Consider the following 22,818-nt stretch of genomic DNA (forward strand, 5'->3'; position numbering starts at 1 on the left):
CCATTTATAGCAAATAAATCTAGAAAACAATACAAAATTAAATATGACAAGCGAATGATTGGAACTTGTTGATGCAGACTTCCTGTAGCGCTGACCCGGTGGCGGGTTATTTATAGTCACACTCAATGAAAAAAAATGCATGGATGGCGAGTCACCAACGCATAGTATGCTTGAATATAGTACAGTGCAAATGGACTAGTTTGTTACGTTACAATATTATAATAATAATAATGACACAGTGCATGAAAACCAAAGCAGAACGGAATTTGTACGTCTACCAAGGCTGACTGTATTTGCAGTATCTGACTACAATACCTGAAAGATGAAAATGATTGCATATTTAAATGTGACTAAATTGCTACCGTTGTGTAGTACATACATATGTAAATAGTACATCTTATTACATATGTAATAATACATCTTTTTGTCCACACAGAAAGGTACAGACCCTGAGATTGCAGATGAGGAGAGAGAGCTTTGAAAGAGGGACTTCCCTGATCCTCCATCATCTGCAGGGAGGGAAAAGGACATACGCGCGTGCACACGCAGAGCCTCCTACACACACGCACATGCACACCGTGCTGAGCACTAGCAAGGAGCTTTAAAGCGCTTTTGCCTCTAACTCAAAAAAAAAACAAAGACACTCCAACCTGCCACGATGGAGGAGAACATGGACGATTCACAAAGCCAGAAAGGTATTTATTTATGCTTCATTTCTTCATCTTGCATCAGCAGTGCCATTGTTCTCTTCGTGCATCCTTAAGTGTTATGTCTTGTCTTTGTGTTGTGGGCAGACAGCATCCATGTATTTGCAAGCACAGCAAAACATGTCACGTATAAATTCAACGAAAAATGCGTTTTTGGGGGGGCTTGTTTGTCATGACCGTTATTGAACTGCTGTTGACAATACTGCAGAACATCCCGCCATATTCTTGTGTCTTTTGATGAATGGATAATGAAGCAGCTTGAGGATGAGATGAAATGGCAGACTCTGGTGGGATGCTGTTGTTTTTTTGCTTTGGAAGGCTGCATGGATCAATGGGTGGACAGATGGACGGATGGACACCCTGAATAGTTGGATGTAGGAGTGGCACGGGGATTAAAAAAAAAACAACAAAACCTCAAAAAGAGAAATGAGAAGGGGGGTTAAACGGAGCAGTGATTGATGGATCTATTGGGGTTTTCTTTGTTAGCCTCCATTGTTGGCGCTTCATGCTTGTCTGAGCGCCGTTTTCTTGGCTCCCTACGCGTCTCCCTCCATTTTCTCCGTCCATGAAGAGCCCCCCTCACTGTTTCCCATCAGCACGTCTGACTGCATTCACTGGCTTCATCTATCCATCCCTCTGCCACTGCAGGTCTTGTTTTTAACGTCTATTTCTGCTCCCAACTATCACATTGTCACCACCCCTTGGTATCCATTTTCTTTTTTTTTCCCCTCATTCTTGCACCGCCAGCCTCATTGGCCTCATATTCATTTGGTCTGTGTCTAACGTATCTCTTTTTACATAACCTCCCTGTTTTTATTTATTATTTTTCCAGTTGTCGTCCATCAGAATGGGCGTGTCCATGTTCTTCCATGCACCCTCAGCTTCAACATAAGCGCTTTCTGCTCACGTACCAAGCAAGCAATGATGACAAAAAAAAAGAAAATGATTTGAAATGGTATGTTTGTGTTGATTAGCGCCGAATCCACAGAAATACGGGCGGATTATTTATTTATTAATATTTTCATGGAAGCCTTATGTTGTAGCCAATGAGGTTCCTGGGCGACATTTGATTAGAAATGTGTTTGTTGTTGTTCTTGGCTTTATTTGTCACTGTGGGTCTTGCGTTCTTTCTTCTTTATTTTAGTGTCGGAAAGGGAACATAATTCCGCTGACAATATTTGTCTGGCTTGGCCTACGCCCACACTGGTACCCCCTCACCACCCATCCCCCTCCCAGCCAGCACACAATCTGAATCGTTCTCAACAGCAAAATAAAGAACTCAATTCAAGCTGCATCCTGACATAAGTAACACACGAACTTTGATTTTTTTACACACAAAAATATGAAATCTTTTTAAAGTCATAGTCATCTTAGATTCAAACATATCTCCCAAAGCAGAGCCATAACAATCGTTTCAAGTGTAATGACGGTGGATAGAAGACGTTTGGGATTCGAAATGCTCAAAGCTGTGACGTTACATTGTTTATGGTAAATGTAGTCATTAACTTGACACTTTTTTGTAGCACAAATGTAGTTTTTGATTCAAACTCTGACATTTATTGTGAGTGAGACCGAGGGAGAGTTGGGATTTTTTGACATGAAGACGTGACATGACATCCCCATTCATTAGCTCAGTGTAGTGCATCAACAGTGACTTACCCACTTTTTGTTCCGTGAGCCCAGTTCTGATCAGATTTTGGTGAGGAGGAACGTAGTGCCAGTTAGTAGCTGGGGATACCTAAGTAAAGAGTTATTACAGTTAAAATATTCTGTCTATTTTATTTTGATGGAATGATGAACCATTTTAAATGAACAAACCACGAATCAAAAATACTTGTAGTTCTAAGTGTAATTAAGGTTTTTTTACTCACTTTTTTGACTCTGAGAAATTATGCGTGTACACAATATGCATATGACATGCTAATTAGACCTATTAGACCTCACCTAGCTACTTATAGGACGGTCAATAGCTAGTTTTGACTCTTTTGAACGCATAAAGAGCCAAGCTCGTTACTTAAGTGACATCAGTAACCAACAGGAACTACGTTGCTCCTCGCTCCCGCTCACAGAACAAGTCTTAAATCACCGTTGATACGCTACACTGCCGATGGGGATGTCATACAACTTCATGTCAAGCATAATTTAATATAATATCAAATATGTAAACAACTATACCACACAAGAAGTTTTTTTGTACATCAAAATACGATCCAATAATAATAATAATGTATTTACCAATATAACACCATGAACTATTCACATTTTTTACATTTGGAACTGAACTGTCTGTGTCTGTGTGTGTGCATGTGCGTGCATTAAAATTTCCCTAAAACTTAGTACGCTACGTAACATCTACATTTAGGCAAGGGCTTCCTCTGTTCCTCTGTTAGGCATGGTTGGCTTTCCTCCCATGATGCAGTTCTGCCCCTAGTGGCCGTTTTTAATGGCACTAAAATTGTTCTCAAGCCTAATCCATTGGTGAGGAGATGCATCATCACTTATGTTAGCCTTAAAAATATATAATAGCAGATGTGTATACATGCTGTAGGGATTGGTTGTTCAGATTTATAAAAACGTATATCTACGTCTTTGCTATTGAATGAGTTCATATATAATCTCTGTTTTGTGATTGAATACATGTTGTCATTAGTTAAAATTGATCAATTGAAGTAAAATACAAATCTAAGGTATTCAGAAGACTCCTTCCAAACATGTTGCAATGATATGTAGTATTCTACACCGGTCAGTAGGTGTCGGTAATGTTACTGTAATGTCTGGTGAGACGCACAAGCACCAGACTTGGTCGCCAAAAGAACAGGCTTTTATTGCAGGTTCGAATCATCTCACATTAACCCCTTCCACAGGCTACTGTTGTGGCCGTAAAACCCATGACAAGCTAAAACTCAACTCTGAAGCAACAACACTACTTCCTGTTTGCCCCATACTTGAGTATTTACACTGTACACTTGTGTTGTAGTTCAAATACGATTTTTCTATGTCGTGCACTTGATGTATTCATCTGCGAATGTGACTAATGTTACCACTGTATGATAGCAGTTTACATTCATTACATTTATACTGGTACTCAGGTTTTTATTGACATCTATACATGTAGGTCATATTCGTGCAGAATAATGGACCCTTGCGCATTTATATTCAATAAACCACATTCAGTCATTTAATCACAGTGTACGCACTGTATTTTACAAGCCAATGCATACCACAAATTATTGCATGCATTTTCAGCTTTGATAATCATGTGTCATTGATAAAAATGCCCTAGGAAGTGTTGTACAGAATAACAATAAATAACAACTCCCAATGATAACATGTCTTATTTACGTATGTCCTTATCTTCCCGTATGTGCCTTATCTTGGCTTATTATGTTGATTATATTGGTGTATGATACCAATGTAAAGGTGATATATAGGCCTCTATTGTTGAAAAAAAACACATTTAGAAGCTTGTCATCAGGTTTTTGCATACTTTATCAGAACATCTGATTTGGAAATGAGAAATGTAAACATATTGAAATTGTTCTTGTGGGTTAAATGTGCTTTTCTGCTGACTTGTCTGATAATTTCCCTCGTTATATTGTGCTCGTGATGCACGCACTGCGGACAGGCATGAACTGGAGGTGATGGTCAAAATGGACAAGGTACAGGCAGTGGGTACCACCACCTTGTACACTGGTTGTTTTTTAGTGGAGCAACTTCCTCTTTAATTCCAAGACACCGGTTGACATGAACGCATCACACATTGGTTGGACTTCAACCCGTGTCCTCCTCGTACCGTACAAACAGGATGCAGAAGCCGGAGGGAAGAAAGCATGTGGGTGTTAGGAATAGAAATTTAGAAGTGAACCTCTCTTAAACCTTACACCAGAGAAAAGACCTGCCCAAAATAGATGATAGTTTTGGTCTACATGGATGAAATTGGTATGAAGGTCCAGAGGAGACTTTGATGGTTTTTACCAGTAAATTAAGCTTCTTGTTCAGTGAGTTTCAGTGAACCGTGACATCCTGGTTCTTGTGGTTTGCCAAAATTGGCTTGGTTGAGCTCTTGTCTGACGTTCTTGCGGGTGGAAGTGGATGCATAGCACGTGTGCAGTAGATTGTCCCATGAAAATGTTTATTTCTGACACACCGTTTGCTCCCCACCTTGCAAATTCCCCTGCTAGCTTGATGGTGCATCCAAGGACCACCGAACAAAGTAAGAAATCTCAAAGCTTAGACGGGTAGTCGAATTAGTTCAATGTTTTGACATGAAGTTGTATGACATCGTGGTCATCACCATCAGTGGTGACTTACCCCCAACTTGGAGTTGTGGTCGGATTTTGGGGATGAGGAATGTAATTCCGGTTAGTTTGGGAAAAAAATGCCTCTCAGACCTCACAAATCGCTTGCCGTTACTTTTCTCTTTGGTTGTGTCACAGTATCATAATATCACATTTTTTTCGAGTAGGTATATCAGGAGTTGTGATACAGGATGCGGGAAGTAATTTCACTTTTTTAATTGTGCGACGACTCCAGTTTGTGTAAGTAATGTTGAGCTTTATCGATGAAGTCCTGCCGTATATGCCTCATATCCATTTCATTATTATGACCACTAACGGAGAGCAACTTAATGGCGAGAGGAAGAAGTCGATATAAATTGACTTAGCACACTTTGCTGCGGGTGAGTGATGGCTTGAGTGGAGTACAAAAGACCACAAAGATTTTCTGTTTGTTTCCTTTGAATGCGATCGTATTACTTGGCGTACTTAATGATGATACTGTATTTGATTTCTTTTCAGAAAGTGTGTGTGGAGGAATGTTTTTGGCACTGTGAAGTTACAGCAGAAACGGCAGGCAGTGAGTAATGGACGCAGGAACGGGGACTTTATGAACACTGACTGGCAGTTACAATCATTGCAGTAGTCAGCCGAGGAAGCGTGTGTGTGTGTGTGTGTGTGTGTGTGTGTGTGTGTGTGCAAAAATGAAAGAACAATTAGGTTTTCTGCTCCAAGGCTCCCACTACACTTGGAAAGTAGTTTAATTCTCTTTCAAATCATCGTGGTAAATAACAAAATAACGCTGACAAATATTGATTTGTTAACCAAAGCTAAAGTAAAAAGAAGTGTATTTACAATTCCTCATAATACATACATAAAAATTATCAAATATAGATTAATTGCCTTATTTTTACTGAATAAATTTTTATTTTCTTTTTTTTTTTGCTATTTTACAATTTTTAAAAATATTCTTGATTATTGTTTTAATTAGCTATGAATTGAGGGAGGCCATACAGAATATCCCCAACCAATGCAGCCAATAAAAATGACAGTGGCAAAACCTAACAAGCCAAACAACGATGCCGTTTATTAAAACATTTTATAGCATCATAAAGACTCCCAGGAATTAATATTGAAAAAAAAAAAAACCTGAATACCGTCGCTGTGCCTCCTCGCAGACAAAGAAAAACCCCCTCATGTTTATGGAGAGTACACCGCCATTTGTGCTTAGCGTGCCCCAGTTTTTACCAGGTCACTGGGTCTTCCTGCCTGTGTATCAAAGCCAAATATGGAAATATGAGGAGGATTATAATATGGCTGGAATATACAAAACATACATGTTGATTGTCGTACAAATGAATAGATGTTTGTAGGTGTGGGCACATTGAGAGCATAAACACGTTTATCACACACTCCATCTCGGTGAGAATTGCCACCGTCATTATTTATGCAAAGAGGCATGCACATGAAGGAGCTCAAAAGCAAGAACATTGTCTTCATTTCATACAAAATGGTTCCCCGTTCTTCCTGCCTCCGCCATACTGGCTCTTATTTTTATTTTTTTTTGTCACTTTCCGCTGAAAAATATACCCGAACACCGAACAGCCTGATCAGGAAGATGTGCATTAGTATGACTGTAACGCTTGCCGAGCTGCACTGTTGCCATGACAACGCTACAGGCAAAGTGGGTCAGCGGGCACCCGCCACACCCTTGTTGGCATGGCAACAAGCCTGGTCAATTAAACCTGAGCACTCACATGACTCACATCCATGAAAACGCACAAAACCTTTTTCTAAGAACCAGGAATACTGGTGTGTGTTTGTGTGTTTGTGTGTGTGTGTGTGTGTTCATCAGTTTATGCTGCATCAGCAGATATTTTTGTGTTTGTTTCATGAGGCTGGTGTCATTTTTGTGCCAGTCCGACATCAGACCGGCTCGAAATATTTTGAATTTCTCACATCAAACTTTTAGGACGGCCATATGTTTGTCACTGTTTGTTGAAAATGACAACACAACAAGTGTTTTTTTATATGAAATTATTATGTATTTCAACCTGAGTACAGTCTTCCCTCACGTATCATGGGTGATACGTTCCCAAAATAGTATCTATATTTATTTTTTTAACACTATAATTTGGGATGTCTGATATTGGCTTTTTTTGACGAAAACCGATATGCCAATTTACGATATCAATAAGTGTAACATAACATACCTCCTGTGGTGGAATGAACACTAATGTGTTGTATACAGTATTTTTTTAAAAAATATCGATTTTCATGATCAGGAAAAAAAAACTGATACCAATGTCAATCGATTATGCTGATATTGCGCCAATAATTATCGGCACCGATATTTATCGGACATCAATAATTGGAATATATGTTGTAAGGCTGCAAAACTCTTTATACTAGGGATGTTCCAATTGGGGTTTTGTGTTGACGATACGGATCCCGATAATCCATGAGTGAAATCGGCCGATACCAATACCGATCACATACATGAAGTCTACTGGCTATATCACAGGTCAACAAGGTGTTTTTCCTGTGAGACAGTATTCCAAAAACTTGAGCTTGCCTTGCTCAGACAGTCCTGAACGTTTAAGTCTTTAGAATTCCAGTTGAAATTTTTCCACAACTACATTCTCAAAAATGAGAAGCGGTGTGTTTGTCGCTGCCTGAAGTCGGCAAGTGGTCTTCCGGAAGTGGTCAGTGGAAGTGTCTTCTTCTGCTGATCTGTGGGATGGTTTTGTTCTTGGTGATTAGGTAAGGACGTTTACAGTCGACCCCATTCACTTGATTTTTTTTTTTTTACACCAGAGAAGACAAATGTGCCCTAAAAAATAGCTTCTGTCTCACGCTAACCCGACTTGCACGGTGCACTGACAACCACGGTAAAGCCGGTGAACCTGAACGTATCCAGACATTAAGCACTGGAGTTTTATGGGATGCTGTCCAAGTCAGCGTATTGTGGAACTCTTTCTCGTTCACATTGGAAATCTGCACCCACATTTTACAAACCCAAGAGCACAATTCAAGCAAAATGTACATACATGCTTTAAACTATAGCACATTGATGAATGCAGTTGGGATTTTTTAATGGCTAATAAACAGTAGAAGTACTTGGGAATACATGTCCTAAAAGCATCTTTTGGGAGTGAGCATGAGCAAAATGCATCAAAGAGATGAAGCATGTATTCACACGAGACCATTCGTACGGTCATGGACTTTGGTTCGAGTCCCTGACCCTCTCCTGGCCCCCGCTGGCCCCCATTCATATTGATCATCTGTGGTACAACACGTTTCCTTGTACCACGGCTTCTATTCTCATGTTTTACTGCTCTTGCCTTGGATTATTTCCAGTCTTATTTGGAGTCGTTCCGATTATTTATTTAGTGCAAGGTGGCGACTATCAGTAAATAATAACTTGTCCAAGAAGCAATTGCATTAATTAACTGACTTTTATGTTTTCAGTCTTTGTGTTTTGTTTGTATTATGAACTATCAGTTATCATGAAGGAGCAAGCACGTTACAGTATTCTATGACTCTGATGTTGCGTATTTATTCGCCATCTTTGCCCCCACAAGACTACGTGACACATTAAGTGTCGGTCGTCTTTGCCAGCGAAGGTTAGGCAAAGGTCTTGACTTGGCCTGGGTTCTTTCCCGGAGGGAGTTTTTCCTTGCCTCAGTCGCCAAGCGCTCGCTCATGTGGGGTTTCAGTTGGTTCTCTGTTTTTGCTTTATGAATGTGACCTCCATGTGGGAAGTGCCACGAGGTAACAGCTGGGATTTGGTGCTATATAAAAAAATGGATTGATTTATTGCCTCTGTCCGTCCATCCATCCATCCATCCGTCCATCCATCCATCCATCTCTAACAATGTCAAATGCAAATGGACAGCTAAGACCTGAAAGGACTTAGCAGGCTCAAACTAAGGGTGTGATTATTTAGCGCTGTAATGAAGTACTTCTTACGAACAGGGCGTGTCAGCCATGTTTCCTTCTGCGTGCCAATGACGCAACGTTGTGTACTTTATGTTCAGGTTGTAAGGAGTGCTGTGAGCGATGTGTGGGCAGTCTGCCTTGGGCTTCCCTCATCGCCACCATCCTCCTCTACATGGGCGTGGCCTTGTTCTGTGGGTGTGGCCACGAGGCTTTAAGTGGCACCGTCACCATCCTGCAGAACTACTTTGAAGTCATCAGAACCCCTGGACAAACGCTGGACGTCTTCACCATGTGAGTGTTTACCTCGTCCGGACGCTGGGCAGATACTAGTAACTGGTTTTCTTGTCTGTTTTATTAATCATTTTGTCAAATGTTGAACATTATTCACACACTTACAATCTTTCAATTTCTATTCCTTTCCGAAAACTGATTCCAACCATTCCAGCATTAACAATGTTGAGCACAGTCAGGTCACGCAACATGTCTAATGACACATTCCAGAAAAAAATCCCACTTTTTCTATAAATTGACATTTTTCCGCGACAACATACCTATTGAAAAGTATGGTTGATTCTTAATATCAAATTAAGAATATCAAACTGGATATTCCATCGCATCAGTTTATTGTTAATATTATCGGAATAAGGTTGTGGTTTCAACAAGTCCAAATTGCCACACAAATGCAGCAAGCAGTGTTATTATTATTATTTGCAATTTACTTTAAAAAAAGTAATTAGTTATTGTTACTTTCCCAATTACATCATTGTAAATGTAATTAGTTTTAAGTGAAAGTAAAATGTGAGTTGCAATTCTCTACCAAAACAGTCGGGGCAACAATAACTCTTGTTGACTAGCTATTTAGCTTGCTGCAGGGTAGCGGCGGCTGTGAACAATGGCGGCTGAAGTGACATGCAGATTGTTCATGCAGTGTAGATATCGGTACATAATAGCTCGCCTCATTTCACTGTTGGTAACGTTTGAAGTAGCAATTTGATTTGTAGTGTGCTTCAAGCAACTACTAGTATTCATATATCCGCTTCTGATTTTAGATTTTGCACACATTTGTCTATTTGCTTCTGGAATGAATGCGTTCAATTGGAAAGACGTTTGACGATTGCTAAAGAGTTGCAGAAAGAAATGATTTGTGTTTGTTTTGTCTGCAGTATTGACATCCTGCAGTACATCATCTACGGCCTTGCAGCTGGATTCTTTGTCTTTGGAGTGCTCTTGCTGGTGGAAGCTTTTTTCACCACTGGAGCAATTAGGGATCTGTATGGAGAGTTCAAGATCACCGCTTGTGGACGCTGCCTGACCGCATTTGTAAGAAATCTTTTGTCTTCTCCATTTTTTTTTCCAGTCAAGAGGTTTATTTTGCCACCAGGCCAATCAGTGCTTTCCGCCAATATAATGTAGGCTGTTCATCGTGGATTTAAAAGCTGGATAAACATGTTATATGGCGGTGGGATTTCATGAAAATCGACTTTCAGAAATGCAGCATTGTGGCAGCAACATGCAGACTTTATTCTTCAACTGCCAACAACGGAATGAATATAAAAACACAAAACTCGTATTTGCTGAGATTTTAACATTCATTTTAAGGAAAGTATTGTCTCTCAAATTGACACAAAATGATATTATCAACCTTGCTCGTTATCAATATTCCCACCCGGGGGCCATGGTATTTGATTTTAGAAGCATCTTTTTCCCTCCTAACTTCAGCGTTACCTTGCATTGCTCCTCAGCAAAGCCCCACGTTGGCACATTGGTTTTACTGCTAAAACCATCACAACAACATTCAATTAATATTATATTTTGCAGTTATTATGGGTTTGTACGCGTTTGCTTGTCACATGCGAGGCAGACTATATTCATATATGTATTATTGATACTTGGCATATGCACATCTGTGTTTTTTCTTCTTTCTTTCTAATGAAGGTACTCAAATATTGCTTTTTAGATATCCTTCCTTCCTTTCTTCCTTCCTTCCTTCTATCCATCCATCCATCATTCCTTCCTTCCTTCCTTCCTTCCATCCATCCATCCATCCATCCTTCCTTCCTTCCTTCCTTCCTTCCATCCGTCCATCCTTCCTTCCATCCATCCTTCCTTCCTTCCTTCCTTCCATCCATCCTTCCTTCCTTCCTTCCTTCCTTCCTTCCTTCCATCCATCCATCCATCCATCCTTCCTTCCTTCCTTCCTTCCATCCATCCATCCTTCCTTTCATCCATCCTTCCTTCTTTCCTTCCTTCCTTCCTTCCTTCCTTCCTTCCTTCCTTCCTTCTTTCCTTCCTTCCTTCCTTCCTTCCATCCATCCATCCATCCATCCTTCCATCCATCCATCCATCCTTCCTTCCATCCTTCCATCCATCCATCCATCCTTCCTTCCTTCCTTCCTTCCATCCATCCATCCATCCTTCCTTTCTTCCTTCCCTCCATCCATCCATCCTTCCTTCCTTCCTTCCTTCCTTCCTTCCTTCCTTCCATCCTTCCTTCCTTCCTTCCTTCCTTCCATCCTTCCATCAGTCCATTCATCCTTCCTTCCTTTCTTCCTTCCTTCCATCCATGCATCCATCCTTCACTCCTTCCTTCCTTCCATGCATCATTCCTTCCTTCCTTCCTTCTGTTTCCTTCCTTCCTTCCTTCCTTCCTTCCTTCCTTCCTTCCTTCCTCCCTCCGTTCCTTCCTCCCTTCCTTCCTTTCTTCCTTTCTTCCTTCCTTCCTTCCTTCCTTCCTTTCTTCCTTCCTTCCTTCCTTCCTTCCTTCCTCGTCATTGCACAATAACACAGCAGTGAAATTGCCAAGGAAATGTCGTTGCCTGGCTCCCGCATCATAATAAATAATAATAATGTGGAGAATAAATAGATGACATCAAATCAAATATGAAAAACAATGTACAGCGTGAACAGTAATTTGTACAAATAATTGAAATCATTTTGAATAAATAATAATAATTGATTATTTTTTAAAGATGTGAAAATTGTCTTGAAGTCATTACAACAAGAAGATGCTCAACTATTAGTTTAATGGAGAACAGTTTAATAGAAAAAGTGTTAGCAGATGTTGTCGTTATGAAGGACAATAAATGTAGTCTAGGAAACACACGTGATCTAAAATGAGAGTTAGAACGTGAAGGCAGCGAGACGGTTGTGATGTTTGGTGACTTTGTGTTTGTGCAGCTGATGTTCCTGGCCTACGTCTTCTTCCTGGTGTGGCTGGGTGTGACCGCCTTCACCAGCCTGCCGGTCTTCATGTACTTCAACGTTTGGTCCATGTGTAAGAACACCAGCTTGCTTGAGGGACCCAAATTCTGCGTGGACCTGCGTCAGTTTGGTACGTACCAAGTTAGACGACTCGTGTTTTAGACAAAGTTGAATCACGTCCACCCGTCCGTACTTGCTTCGGTTTGAATGTTTACACCACGGTTAAAACAATCAATATACAATATACATATGGAAATCAACGTTACCTTTACTTGTGTTGGGAATTTACCCACAAAAATGTCCGCTCATGCTTGATGCAGAATGGGCCGTTAAGTATTTATTCATGAAGCCAGAGGCAAAGTTGTGGGTTTAGCTTGTGGAGAGCAGATGGTTGTCTTTAAAGACTACAATTTGAATCTGCGTTACGAGACCAAAGGTTTGAAGCGTTGCTATCTAAAAAAAACATTTTTTTAAGTGCGGCTCGGCTAAAAGCTTTAAGTCATTGACATATCCACCTCACATAGTCAGCCTCAATTGTTGAAGCCCAACAGAGATGAGATTCCTCCTACTGAACAAGGAGAAGGAGTACATGAGGTTAATTAAGACGTAACGTCGTCAGCATCCCAAGCTCTAGCGTTGTTTAAGGGATGCACTGTCAATCAACCACTTTATGGCTGATTCTTATCCATCCAGGAGGCTCCTATACCGATACTTATCCGTAGCACTCGCTTGTCAAACCGAATATACAGTCGCATCGATTTATCGTTAACAACCCAAGCGATTATCATAGTAATATTATCAGAATAAAATTGTGATTTCAACAAGGCAAAATTTCTACACAAATGCAGCAACCTATTGCACAACCTATTATTAGTACAAAAAAAATGCAAATTTAAGCAAATTTGGTGTATTTTGGGCCTAAATTAAGTATTGTCCAGTGATATTTTTTCATTGTGCTTTATAATTTTAAATCTTGATCCAATGTCACGTATCTTCTTGTGAGTTGAGTGTCATGACACTCTTACCCATGAGTTTATATGATGTCTTATTTACTCTATATTGTGTAAATGTGACTATAGGGGTGTTATTTCATGTCTAGAGGGCTCTAGTAGTGTTAAAAGTAGTGTTTTTTAGAAGGCCGTACACAGATTTTCTATGCTCTGATTTTCAAAATATTCCGTTTATACAGAAGATCTTCTACTTAACAGAAATGTACTTATTATGTACAGTCGGGTCTGGAACCAATGAACAGTGATAAACGAGGGATTCATGTAGATTGGAAGCAAGTCAGTTTCATCATTACCACTTTTTAAAAATGTAATACATGCATACAATGTATGGGCATATGAAATAAAAATACGGCCTCATTTAGTCTTGGACATATTTGTTCATCAGGAGCCGTCACCATATCCGAGGAGAAGAAGCTTTGCACGGGTTCTGGGAAGTTCTTGCAGATGTGTGAATCCAACGAGGTAAGAACGGCGGCAGGGTTTGAACTGAACGCACCTGAGACGTCAATAATCCAACTCCCCGATTGCGATCCAAGTATTTACTGTGACTCTTCCAGCTGGACTTGACCTTCCACCTGTTTGTGTGCGCGCTGGCGGGAGCGGGAGCTGCTGTGATTGCTATGGTGAGCACCGCACACACCATCTCACGCCATCTCACGCCATCTCACGCCATCTCACGCCATCTCACACCATCTCACAGTATTGTGGAAATAACAATTTCATTGACATGACGGCATTGGCTGAAGCATGATGACACAGTCTCGTGTCGAAAGTGCAGACTTCAAACCGTGTCGTCACGTTTGGTGCTGCAAGCGTAAATATCCGCATGGTGGAAACATGATGTGGAGAACTGAGGGGTGAACCATCAAGGTTTAACTAGAAAGGGAAGCAAAAGCCGAATATTTATCAATGCTAAATCATGCTAAATCCTGACTGTTTTTACATATGATGTAGTTTCCATGGTGACTCACGCTTGCAGTAATCTACCATAACATATTTAGTTTTAGGTATTATTCGTGTAAGAAATGCAATGTGTTCATCTATATTTGCTGGCAATTGTGCAAAAGGCTAAAACAAGCCTTGTTTTGAAGCCAGCATGATGGAGGGAGGGGGGAGGGGGGGGGGCTTGGCAGTGACTCACCAAGCTGTGTCGTTATCTGAAACACTTCTAGCAGACATTTATCTCTGTGCCATAAACGCACCGTACATAATATACATGAAATATGAATCTCCCAACATGTTACTGGTTATACTGTACCTCTAAAGCCTTTGTGTCGTCTCCTTCTATTTCTGCACTCGTCTGTTGCTGCTTCCATTCACGGGGGGTTGGCACCCGTTCCAAGGGAAAAAAAAACAAACAAAAAAAAACCACTCCACCCACTCACACTTTGGTTTCAGAGGCACCAACTGCAGAGTTTCAAAAATTCCAGTAATATGTGCCAAAAAGAATGAATCCAAAGTCTCTGCAGTAAAATCCTTGTCGAATTTCAGATTTTGCTCGAGCGATATCGACTGTCATTTTTCTAAACAGCAATCAATTTATGTTTTTATCATGGCAGAAATAGCGTATGTGTAACAGGATTTTATATTTCAATCCAACGTATCCGTTTCAAAATCCGTTTCAAAATCCTCCAAAGCCCTCCACGATCAGACCCCCCCATATCTCACAGACCTGCTCCATCCACGCAGTCCCCCGCGCCCCCTTCACTCCTCAGACCTCTTTAAATCTGTTTTTAATGTCTAACTTTTTATACCTGACTGCTGCGCCCCGCCCCGCCCCACCCCGCCCCGCCCCGCTTTTAGCCTTGTTTTAGCTCTGAATGAATGTTTGGATATTGTATTTTAAGGCATCTTTTACTCTATTTTTATTTATTTTTCTCTACTGTAAAGCGTCTTTGAGTACTCTGAAATGCGCTATACAATAAAATTTATTATTATTATTTTTTATTATATTATTTTATTTTTTATTATTATTATATTATTATATTCCATCATAGAGTTGCAATATTGAAAACAATTTCCACCAAGCTGTACTGTTTGGTATGGTTTGTGTTTCCACCCTGTTGCCAAGATTTGGGTGAAAATTACGTGTGAAATCGGAATAAATGAGGTTGAAGAGAAGAAAAAGTGTAAGGAAAACAGGAAAAAGTAAAAATGAATTTTATGAAAAAGCTCAGAGGAGACACGTCCACCAATATTGTCCTCCCTTTTGGTCCCAACAGCTCGACTGTTGCTACCATAATCATGGTAATGGTAATGGTAATGGTAGTGGTAGTGGTAGTGGTAGTGGTAGTGGTAGTGGTAATGGTAATGGTAATGGTAATGGTAATGGTAATGGTAGTGGTAATGGTAATGGTAATGGTAATGGTTTTATTTCATTTGAACATGCATCAAATTACAATTGAGTGCATCCCATAATCAGTTCCCAGTTCCACATGTCCAAAAGGAGTAGGAAGAAGCAAAGCTTATTAAATCCTACCACTCCATCTGGTACTTTTGGTAACTCTTACATTTGTTCACTTCCTGCTTTCTATAATACAGTTTAAGTTTTTTTTTTTGTTGTTTTTATTTTTACATCATGGACAAAGATGATTGAACGGTAATTCATGGTGGTGGGGTCATGGAGTCTGTGTGCTGTTACATGGAGATCTGGGAGGAAAAGAGGTGGCTACCCTTCCAGTCTAGCCCGGGACAATATTTGACATGTCCTTCATGTGTGAGCTAACTTGGGTCAACATTCCAACATTCTGTTCTGAACTTGTTGTTAACCAGAGTACCATCTGTAGGTGTCATTGGCCATGAAAGCACAGTTTAAGTCAAAAATAATCTCCCCCTTTAGGTGCATTTCCTGATGGCGTTAGCCGCTAACTGGGGCTACCTGAAGGATGCCAGTCGGATGCAGAAATACGAAGACATCAAGTCAAAGGAGGAGCAGGAGCTGCATGACATCCATTCTACACGCTCCAAAGAACGCCTGAATGCCTACACATAAACAGGATAGACACACTAACCTGTCACACACACACACACACACAACGATCCCACACACACACACACACACTCGCAGCACACACATCACACACACAAGGAACGCAGAAATACACACATCGGTAACACTAAAAAGTATGAAAGCAAAGACACTGATGTCCTCCTTCGTCCACAGCTCATCTTTTGCTGACGTCTTTGTTATGCTAGGTCCATGCTAGGTCCATGCTAGGTCCATGCTAGGTCCATGCTAGGTCCATGGAATAAGACATCAATTGCAGTCGAATATTAGAGATTCCGCAAATTTACCACACATTTGTTAGTATTTTTGGGCCCAAAAGGCAACTACTGCTTTAGAGACTGTAGTAACTGAAGGTCTCAAAGTACACGGAAGGACGTGAGGAAATACCACAAAAGCCAAAGATCCCAACTGTCCCGATGTTTGTTGCAGGTAGTTGATTCTTTTAAGATTGTACATATTTTTCTTCTATTTAACTTTAAAAAGACATTGGGAATATGGTACGTAAGGATTGTGATAACTAACCGTGAATCCAGGAATGTCGTGTTAAGTCTAATCGAAGAGTATCCTTGAATTTGATTGAACATTGCTGGCTTTTGTGTTAAACACAAATTCACACCGTGAAACCTCAATTTTTTTCAAATTTTTTTTCATATGAAATAATGTCGATGCAATTCATCGTTTTTCCAGACACCCAAAAATATTCACAAAATAAATTTTATCAGGAATAATTCTAGTTTTAGGAAACAGGAAACAATAGTTATAATAAAAATAGCGATAAATGACGAATGAAATGGAAGCATGGAAATTGAACTTTGTCAGGCACCCGTGGAATTATACCGCACAGGGCAAACGTGTCATGGAAAACTTGGGGCCGTTGGAAAACGGTGCTTTGACCGCATTATAAACAATCCAAGCCAACATGGATGACGGTCGTGCCTCGTTTATCACAGTTAATTTTAAGTGAATTCACGCAACATAGGATTCAATATTTGTATTCGGAACAAACAAAACCTGTTTTTGACTTTCTTAATATTGTTTTTCAAGCACTGCAAGACCCCTAAAGTCACTTTTACACTGTTATTATTCTTTGTTTACAACACATTGCTCAGCTGTAATGTGCAGGCTGTGGGGTCACTGCAGGGACATGAGACTTTCTAAACTTAAGAAACTTAAGAAACCTTCAAACAGAGTCAGGAAGGACAAAGTGTGAAGCCAAAAATGTACCACTTCCGCAGGGAATGGGAGGAGAACCTTTTTAAAAAAAAAAAATGGGCGAACGGGCGGAAGGCTTGACAAACCGAAGCAAGAATCAGCAGAAGACGAGGAAGACATCAGTGTCTGTAAATTGTTCTTTTCACGGGTGGGGTTGGCTGGTCTGGAGCCCCCATCCCCCCCCCCCCATCAAGCATTCCTACGGTACGCTTACATATATGGATGGATGGTCAGTGTTGTACGGTGGTGTTATGCTGTGCTATGTCCTTTCACCACATCACGACGAGCGCTACTACAGACAAGCGTGGTCCACGGGAAGTTTGTACTTCAAAAAGAGTACCGATGGCTAGCTTGGCTAACTTCTAAACCCTCCTCGTTCCTTTTCCCAACTCTCTTCCGGGAGCCCAATTTCATGAATTGCACTGCCAGGAAGGATGCACCACAACTAAGCATTCATTGTTTTCAACGAAATGCACTTAAGCAAGTTTAACCGTGAAGGGGTGACCGCTAAAAGCGTACATTGCAATGTAAACGTACCAAATATAGCAATGATTGGATACTTGACAAGTGGAAATTTAGTTTTGTGTTTGAATCCGACTTGCTCCCGACTAAATAGCACTTAACTTTAATTGCCCTCCTGCAAGCGTGAAATTGGGCTTCTCTTCCTTCCTCCCTGCCAATCTTTGTACAAACTTGTGGTCGGTCCTCAGAAACGGCACATCTTAGCAGCACAAAGTTTCCAATGTTACGTCGGCGTCATACTGTCTTTCCAGGTTTTTCCTCACTTTTTGGAATTTTTGCCACCGTTTTTACCAGCATTATTCTCGTGTCATTTTGCCATTGGGGTAAGTGGAGAGGGCAAAGCGGGCGGTGGGGCGGGACGGGGGGGGCGGGGTTCACGGGTTGTTATCACTTTCACAGTTTCATGATGTGATTCTGCACACATAAATACACAAAATACACAAACACCCACACGTGCGTAAACACCAATCATTGCGGAAGTTTGATTCTAGGATTTTTTGCTATTTAGTACTTTAGGTCTTTGTACGTCTATCAGGCCCCGGTGATACCAAATTGTCGCTTTTGTCACGAGATGTATTCAATTCCTCACTGGAAAAAAACACGACTCGTCATCGGTGAGAAGAGATAACTGTGAACGGCTGTTCCTCGTGGCTACTTAGCGTATTATGCCGTCATTTATTGCCACTATTTTGTAGGATTTCAGTGCAGCTTTGACTTGTGTGTTTGAAAGATGGCATCTTAGGTAAATCTGTCCCGAGGCACATTTAATATAATATATCAAGATGATTAAGAGCTGTGATGGAATGTGAGTCTCTATCTGCCAGTAGAGATGGTTGAATGATGATATTGTTAAAAACTGATTAATGCAGGGGTGTCCAAATACCAATACAATGTAGATATGCTTAGAAGTTATGCTGTACTAGTATTTAGATTCTTTATTTTTTATTTTTAATAATGTGATATTCAATATTTTGACACAACCCTAATAGAAAAGTTGTGATATCATGAACTGTGAACTGTGATATACTGTAAAAAGTAAAAAAAAAAAAAAATTTTTTTCAATAACTTAAAAAGATTTGGATGAAATTTTCAGGAATTTTAAATTGATGACATTTTAGTGGAGATCCGGCTCACACTCTGGATCCCGGAAGATTTTTAAATTGCAAGGCGGGATCATTTTAGCCATTGGTGCATGTACGTATCTCCACAAAAAATGGTCAGAGCACTTGTAAAAAAAAAAAAAATTATAATAATTTCCAAAAGGTTATACTAAATATCAAAAGAGCGATCCAAAGAATGTAGAATTATTATTTTGGTTTGAATCACAACTATGGTGCTTGTTGAATTGTTTGTTATTGGTATTAACATTTCTACTTGAAATCATTACTTGCTAATTATTTGCTAAATGTTTCTTATTTTTGTTGATATTTTTTTGTGTTTTCTTGATAATAATCATAGTTTGGTAGTTGAATATGAACAAGCCACGAGCTGCAAATGGCCCCTGGGCCGCACTTTGGACACCTCTGGATTAATATCCTCATGACGAGACAACCAGCAGACACACACACACACACACACACACACACACACAACAAGACCATCATTGCCATCACTCTGAGCCATAACTATTTTACTGATCACCAACATTTCACTCTTCTATTAACAGCTTTTATTTCTTCATTTAAACAAAAAAAACACAAAAAAAACACATGAGTCATTTCAATACAAAAATGTGTCTTGTTTTTTTCTAGGCAGTATTATGCTGTTTGTGTACAAAGCTATACATAAATGTGAAAGAGCTGGGAGGGAGAATGATTCCTGATAGTTCAGTCTCAACATCACGACTGCATTTACACACACACACAAAGTACTGCACACTACCGAAGGACTAAAGATTAATTATTATTATTATTAGATGAATTACCCGGAAACGAATCCCAATTTGGTGAAAGTATAGTGGATGAAATGAAATCTTTTCAGTTGTGTGGTGTAAATGCATGCCAATGATGGACAAGGGAGGACTGATGTGTTCAGGTTCAGTCAGTATTTTTAAGGGTCTAGTTTTACAGTAACAGTATTCTATCATTTCATTGCCTGACAATGGATGTCTTGTCAGTGTTTTTAACCTCAGATAAAAAAAAAGAGTTGTTTTTGTGCACTTATTGGCCATCGTGAGCTCTCTATCTCTTATTCTTGGTGTGTAAGTGCATTGACGTCCCTTCTGTGGGGCCTGTGTATAGTCTTGCAACACTGGTTATATAACCTGAAGAAATAACAAAGATGAAAATCAATTCATACAAATGAAGAAAATCTTATTCTTAGGTTTAAAAAAAAAAAAAAGACAGTGAATCTAGTTGTTGTTTGTGGCATGGTTATGCATTCAAGTGGTCATCATTTTAATGATTAAACAGTATTTTAAAAAAAACAACAAAAAAATACATTTCCACTGGCGCTGTTCTGCTCTTTTTGTTTTGTTTTCACTCTTTAGCTCGCAGTATTGCAGTTGCTGTTGCTAATGGTGTTGCTAAGCTCGCTAGCCTGTTTTGTTGTCTACCACCAGAGCAATATATTGTACCATTTTGACCAAAATAAAAATAAATAGGAATCCTAACCTTACATTTCTGGCATACAATTGCATGAAGAAAAAAAACCCCTGCAAGTCTTACGTGATATGATCCATGGTGTTATTATTATTATTATTTTTTTTTTTTTTTTACAGATTTGCAGCTGTGATGTAATGTATTGCTCTGGACACCCGTTACTCAATCAGCTCACATCCTCGAAGCAACTTCAATCGAAATGCCGATCATGTTGGAAATTTCTATCTTTTGTCCGAGTCAAAAGCACAAAGTCAAAGCAACAAAACTACAAGAGCTGCCAACAAAACCAAAATAAGCTTAGTATCAAACTTGAAGGTGAGGTAAAACATGGCGGTTGGGGTGTAATGGTGCGCCTCCATGCATGATTTATTTTGGACGCAGGAAAGGGAACAAGATCCAAAACATAAATGGAAGTTCCTTATTGGCTGAAGTGCACTTCCAGCTTTGTAGCCTTGTTCTGTATCTCTAGCGAACAATGGCGGCACGCTACTTTGGTTATTTCTACTTGTTTTTGTCACTTTGGTACGCTAATGTACCGAAATGAAACAAATCAAGAATGGGAATCCGTGTACTGTCTGATGTCCGATGCTGCCGAGATTGAAGGATGTGAAGAAGCAACAAAACAAAGTGATTATTGATGACGACGATTGTTGAACGAGAAGAGGATGTGAGCTGTTTGCTCCTCGTTTGTTTGACTTTTCCCGTTCTATCCACAAGTTCTTGTAAAAATCAATATGTGTTGTAACGACACGCCTCCTAATCCCGCGTCCTTTTTGTCTGTCCACTGCTGACCTGGACTCACACTACGGTATTCCTCCACCTTGGTTTATGTTGTGTGTGTGATTTCAGCATGAAGCAAACCTTCTAAAACCTTGACTAGAATTCCTTGTCATTCCGTGCGGTTTGGTGTTTGTGCAGCTCTAAAATGTCAGCTGTCAATCCAGGATGAACAATCTGTGCCTGAATAAATTGAGCTCTTGTCCATCATGAGCTGCACACCAGACAGCAAAGCCGATCAGGAGTCTGCTACCTGAAACTCAACGTCTATTTCCATATGCTGTACATCGGGTTGGACATTTTGGACGTAGGGAGATTTATTTATTTTCACTTTCTCCATCGTAGATTTTTTGTACTCCACTCTGGTTGCTTCGTAGCTTTGTTGGATTCACTCCCCTATTTTGTACATATCTGTGCCAACAGCTTGGGCAGACAGTGGCTTTTTTTATTTGTAAAGACATAAACTTGCTTGCATATATAAATAAAAGGAAATACTACACTTGTGTACTTGTTAATAAGGGAACAATTCGACTTGTGTCTTTATTTCATTTCAAATCTTCAACATCTGTGAATGCGGAGAAATAATCTTTTATACGTTCCAAACATTAAATGTTCGTTCCTTGACTTTGACATTCTTCGATTTCAGATCAACATTTGCAATAAAAGTGACCTAATTACAGTAAATTACGGTGCATAAGCAGTACCTAATAAATTTAGTCAGTTAAACTCATCACACAGAACACTCAAACATTATACCTCAGAAATATACAAACATGTACCAATACGACTTTAATATAAGGGGGGGGGGAGCACACAACATTTTAAAACAATTTCATTGGAGGAGCATAGAAATAATAGAAAATGTTGTACGGCACTGCAATGCTGCTTCTGTCCACGGGAGGGAGCCAAAAGACCCAAAGCCCAGCGGGATGCTGACGTCATTGCAACGCCCCAATGAATGCATTGCTCAGACACAATGCCTTATGGAAAGACTTTAAAATGTTGGAGTTTTCTTATTTTGACACATTTGTATATCCGTATATAATGTTAAGTCGCTGTGTGATAAATGTAGTGTTCTTTGAAAGACTTTACTAACATTGTGAGTCAAACTGGTATGTTGTTATACTGGTATATATAATGGCCTACAATGAAATCCAATGGGGTGACACGCTCGTTCTGAGTACACTGCTTGTGATTGGTTCCTGCCAACGAAATTAGCCGCAACTTGGGAAAAATGTTTAGACCGCAATTTACGGTATTAGGTTTGAGTCAGCTTCTGAACTTTTCCCGTTTCATTGTTCACACAATTAAGGTTTAACCTATGACCTTTAGTCACAACAGCATAAACGATGGCATGTTCAAGACTGCCCACCAAAACAAAATAACTATCAAAAACATAAACATTTTCAAAAAAATTCAAAACAATTTTTTTTTCAACAGTCAAATATGTGTGCGGCTGCACAGCGGTTGAGTGGTTAGCGTGCAGACCTCACAGCTAGGAGACCCAAATTCAATCCCACTCTCAGCCATCTCTGTGTAGAGTTTGCATGTTCTCCCCGTGCATGC

At 39.9% G+C, this 22,818-nt stretch overlaps 1 protein-coding gene across 1 annotated transcript; it reads left to right on the forward strand.

Annotated features, from left to right (window-relative positions):
- Positions 1–461: 461 nt before the first annotated feature.
- Positions 462–21,778, forward strand: gpm6ab (glycoprotein M6Ab). Its single transcript, XM_058067409.2, has 7 exons — positions 462–695; positions 9,022–9,214; positions 10,087–10,243; positions 12,101–12,254; positions 13,520–13,596; positions 13,692–13,757; positions 15,974–21,778. Exons 1-7 carry the CDS (start codon positions 659–661, stop codon positions 16,124–16,126), a joined length of 837 nt encoding a protein of 278 aa, XP_057923392.1. The 5' UTR covers positions 462–658; the 3' UTR covers positions 16,127–21,778.
- The last annotated feature ends 1,040 nt before the right edge of the window (positions 21,779–22,818 follow it).

This window comes from Doryrhamphus excisus, linkage group LG9 (genome assembly GCF_037039965.1).
Source record: "Doryrhamphus excisus strain RoL-2023G ecotype Guam linkage group LG9, RoL_Dexc_Guam_v1.1, whole genome shotgun sequence".
In the NCBI taxonomy this organism is placed as follows: Eukaryota; Metazoa; Chordata; class Actinopteri; order Syngnathiformes; family Syngnathidae; genus Doryrhamphus; species Doryrhamphus excisus.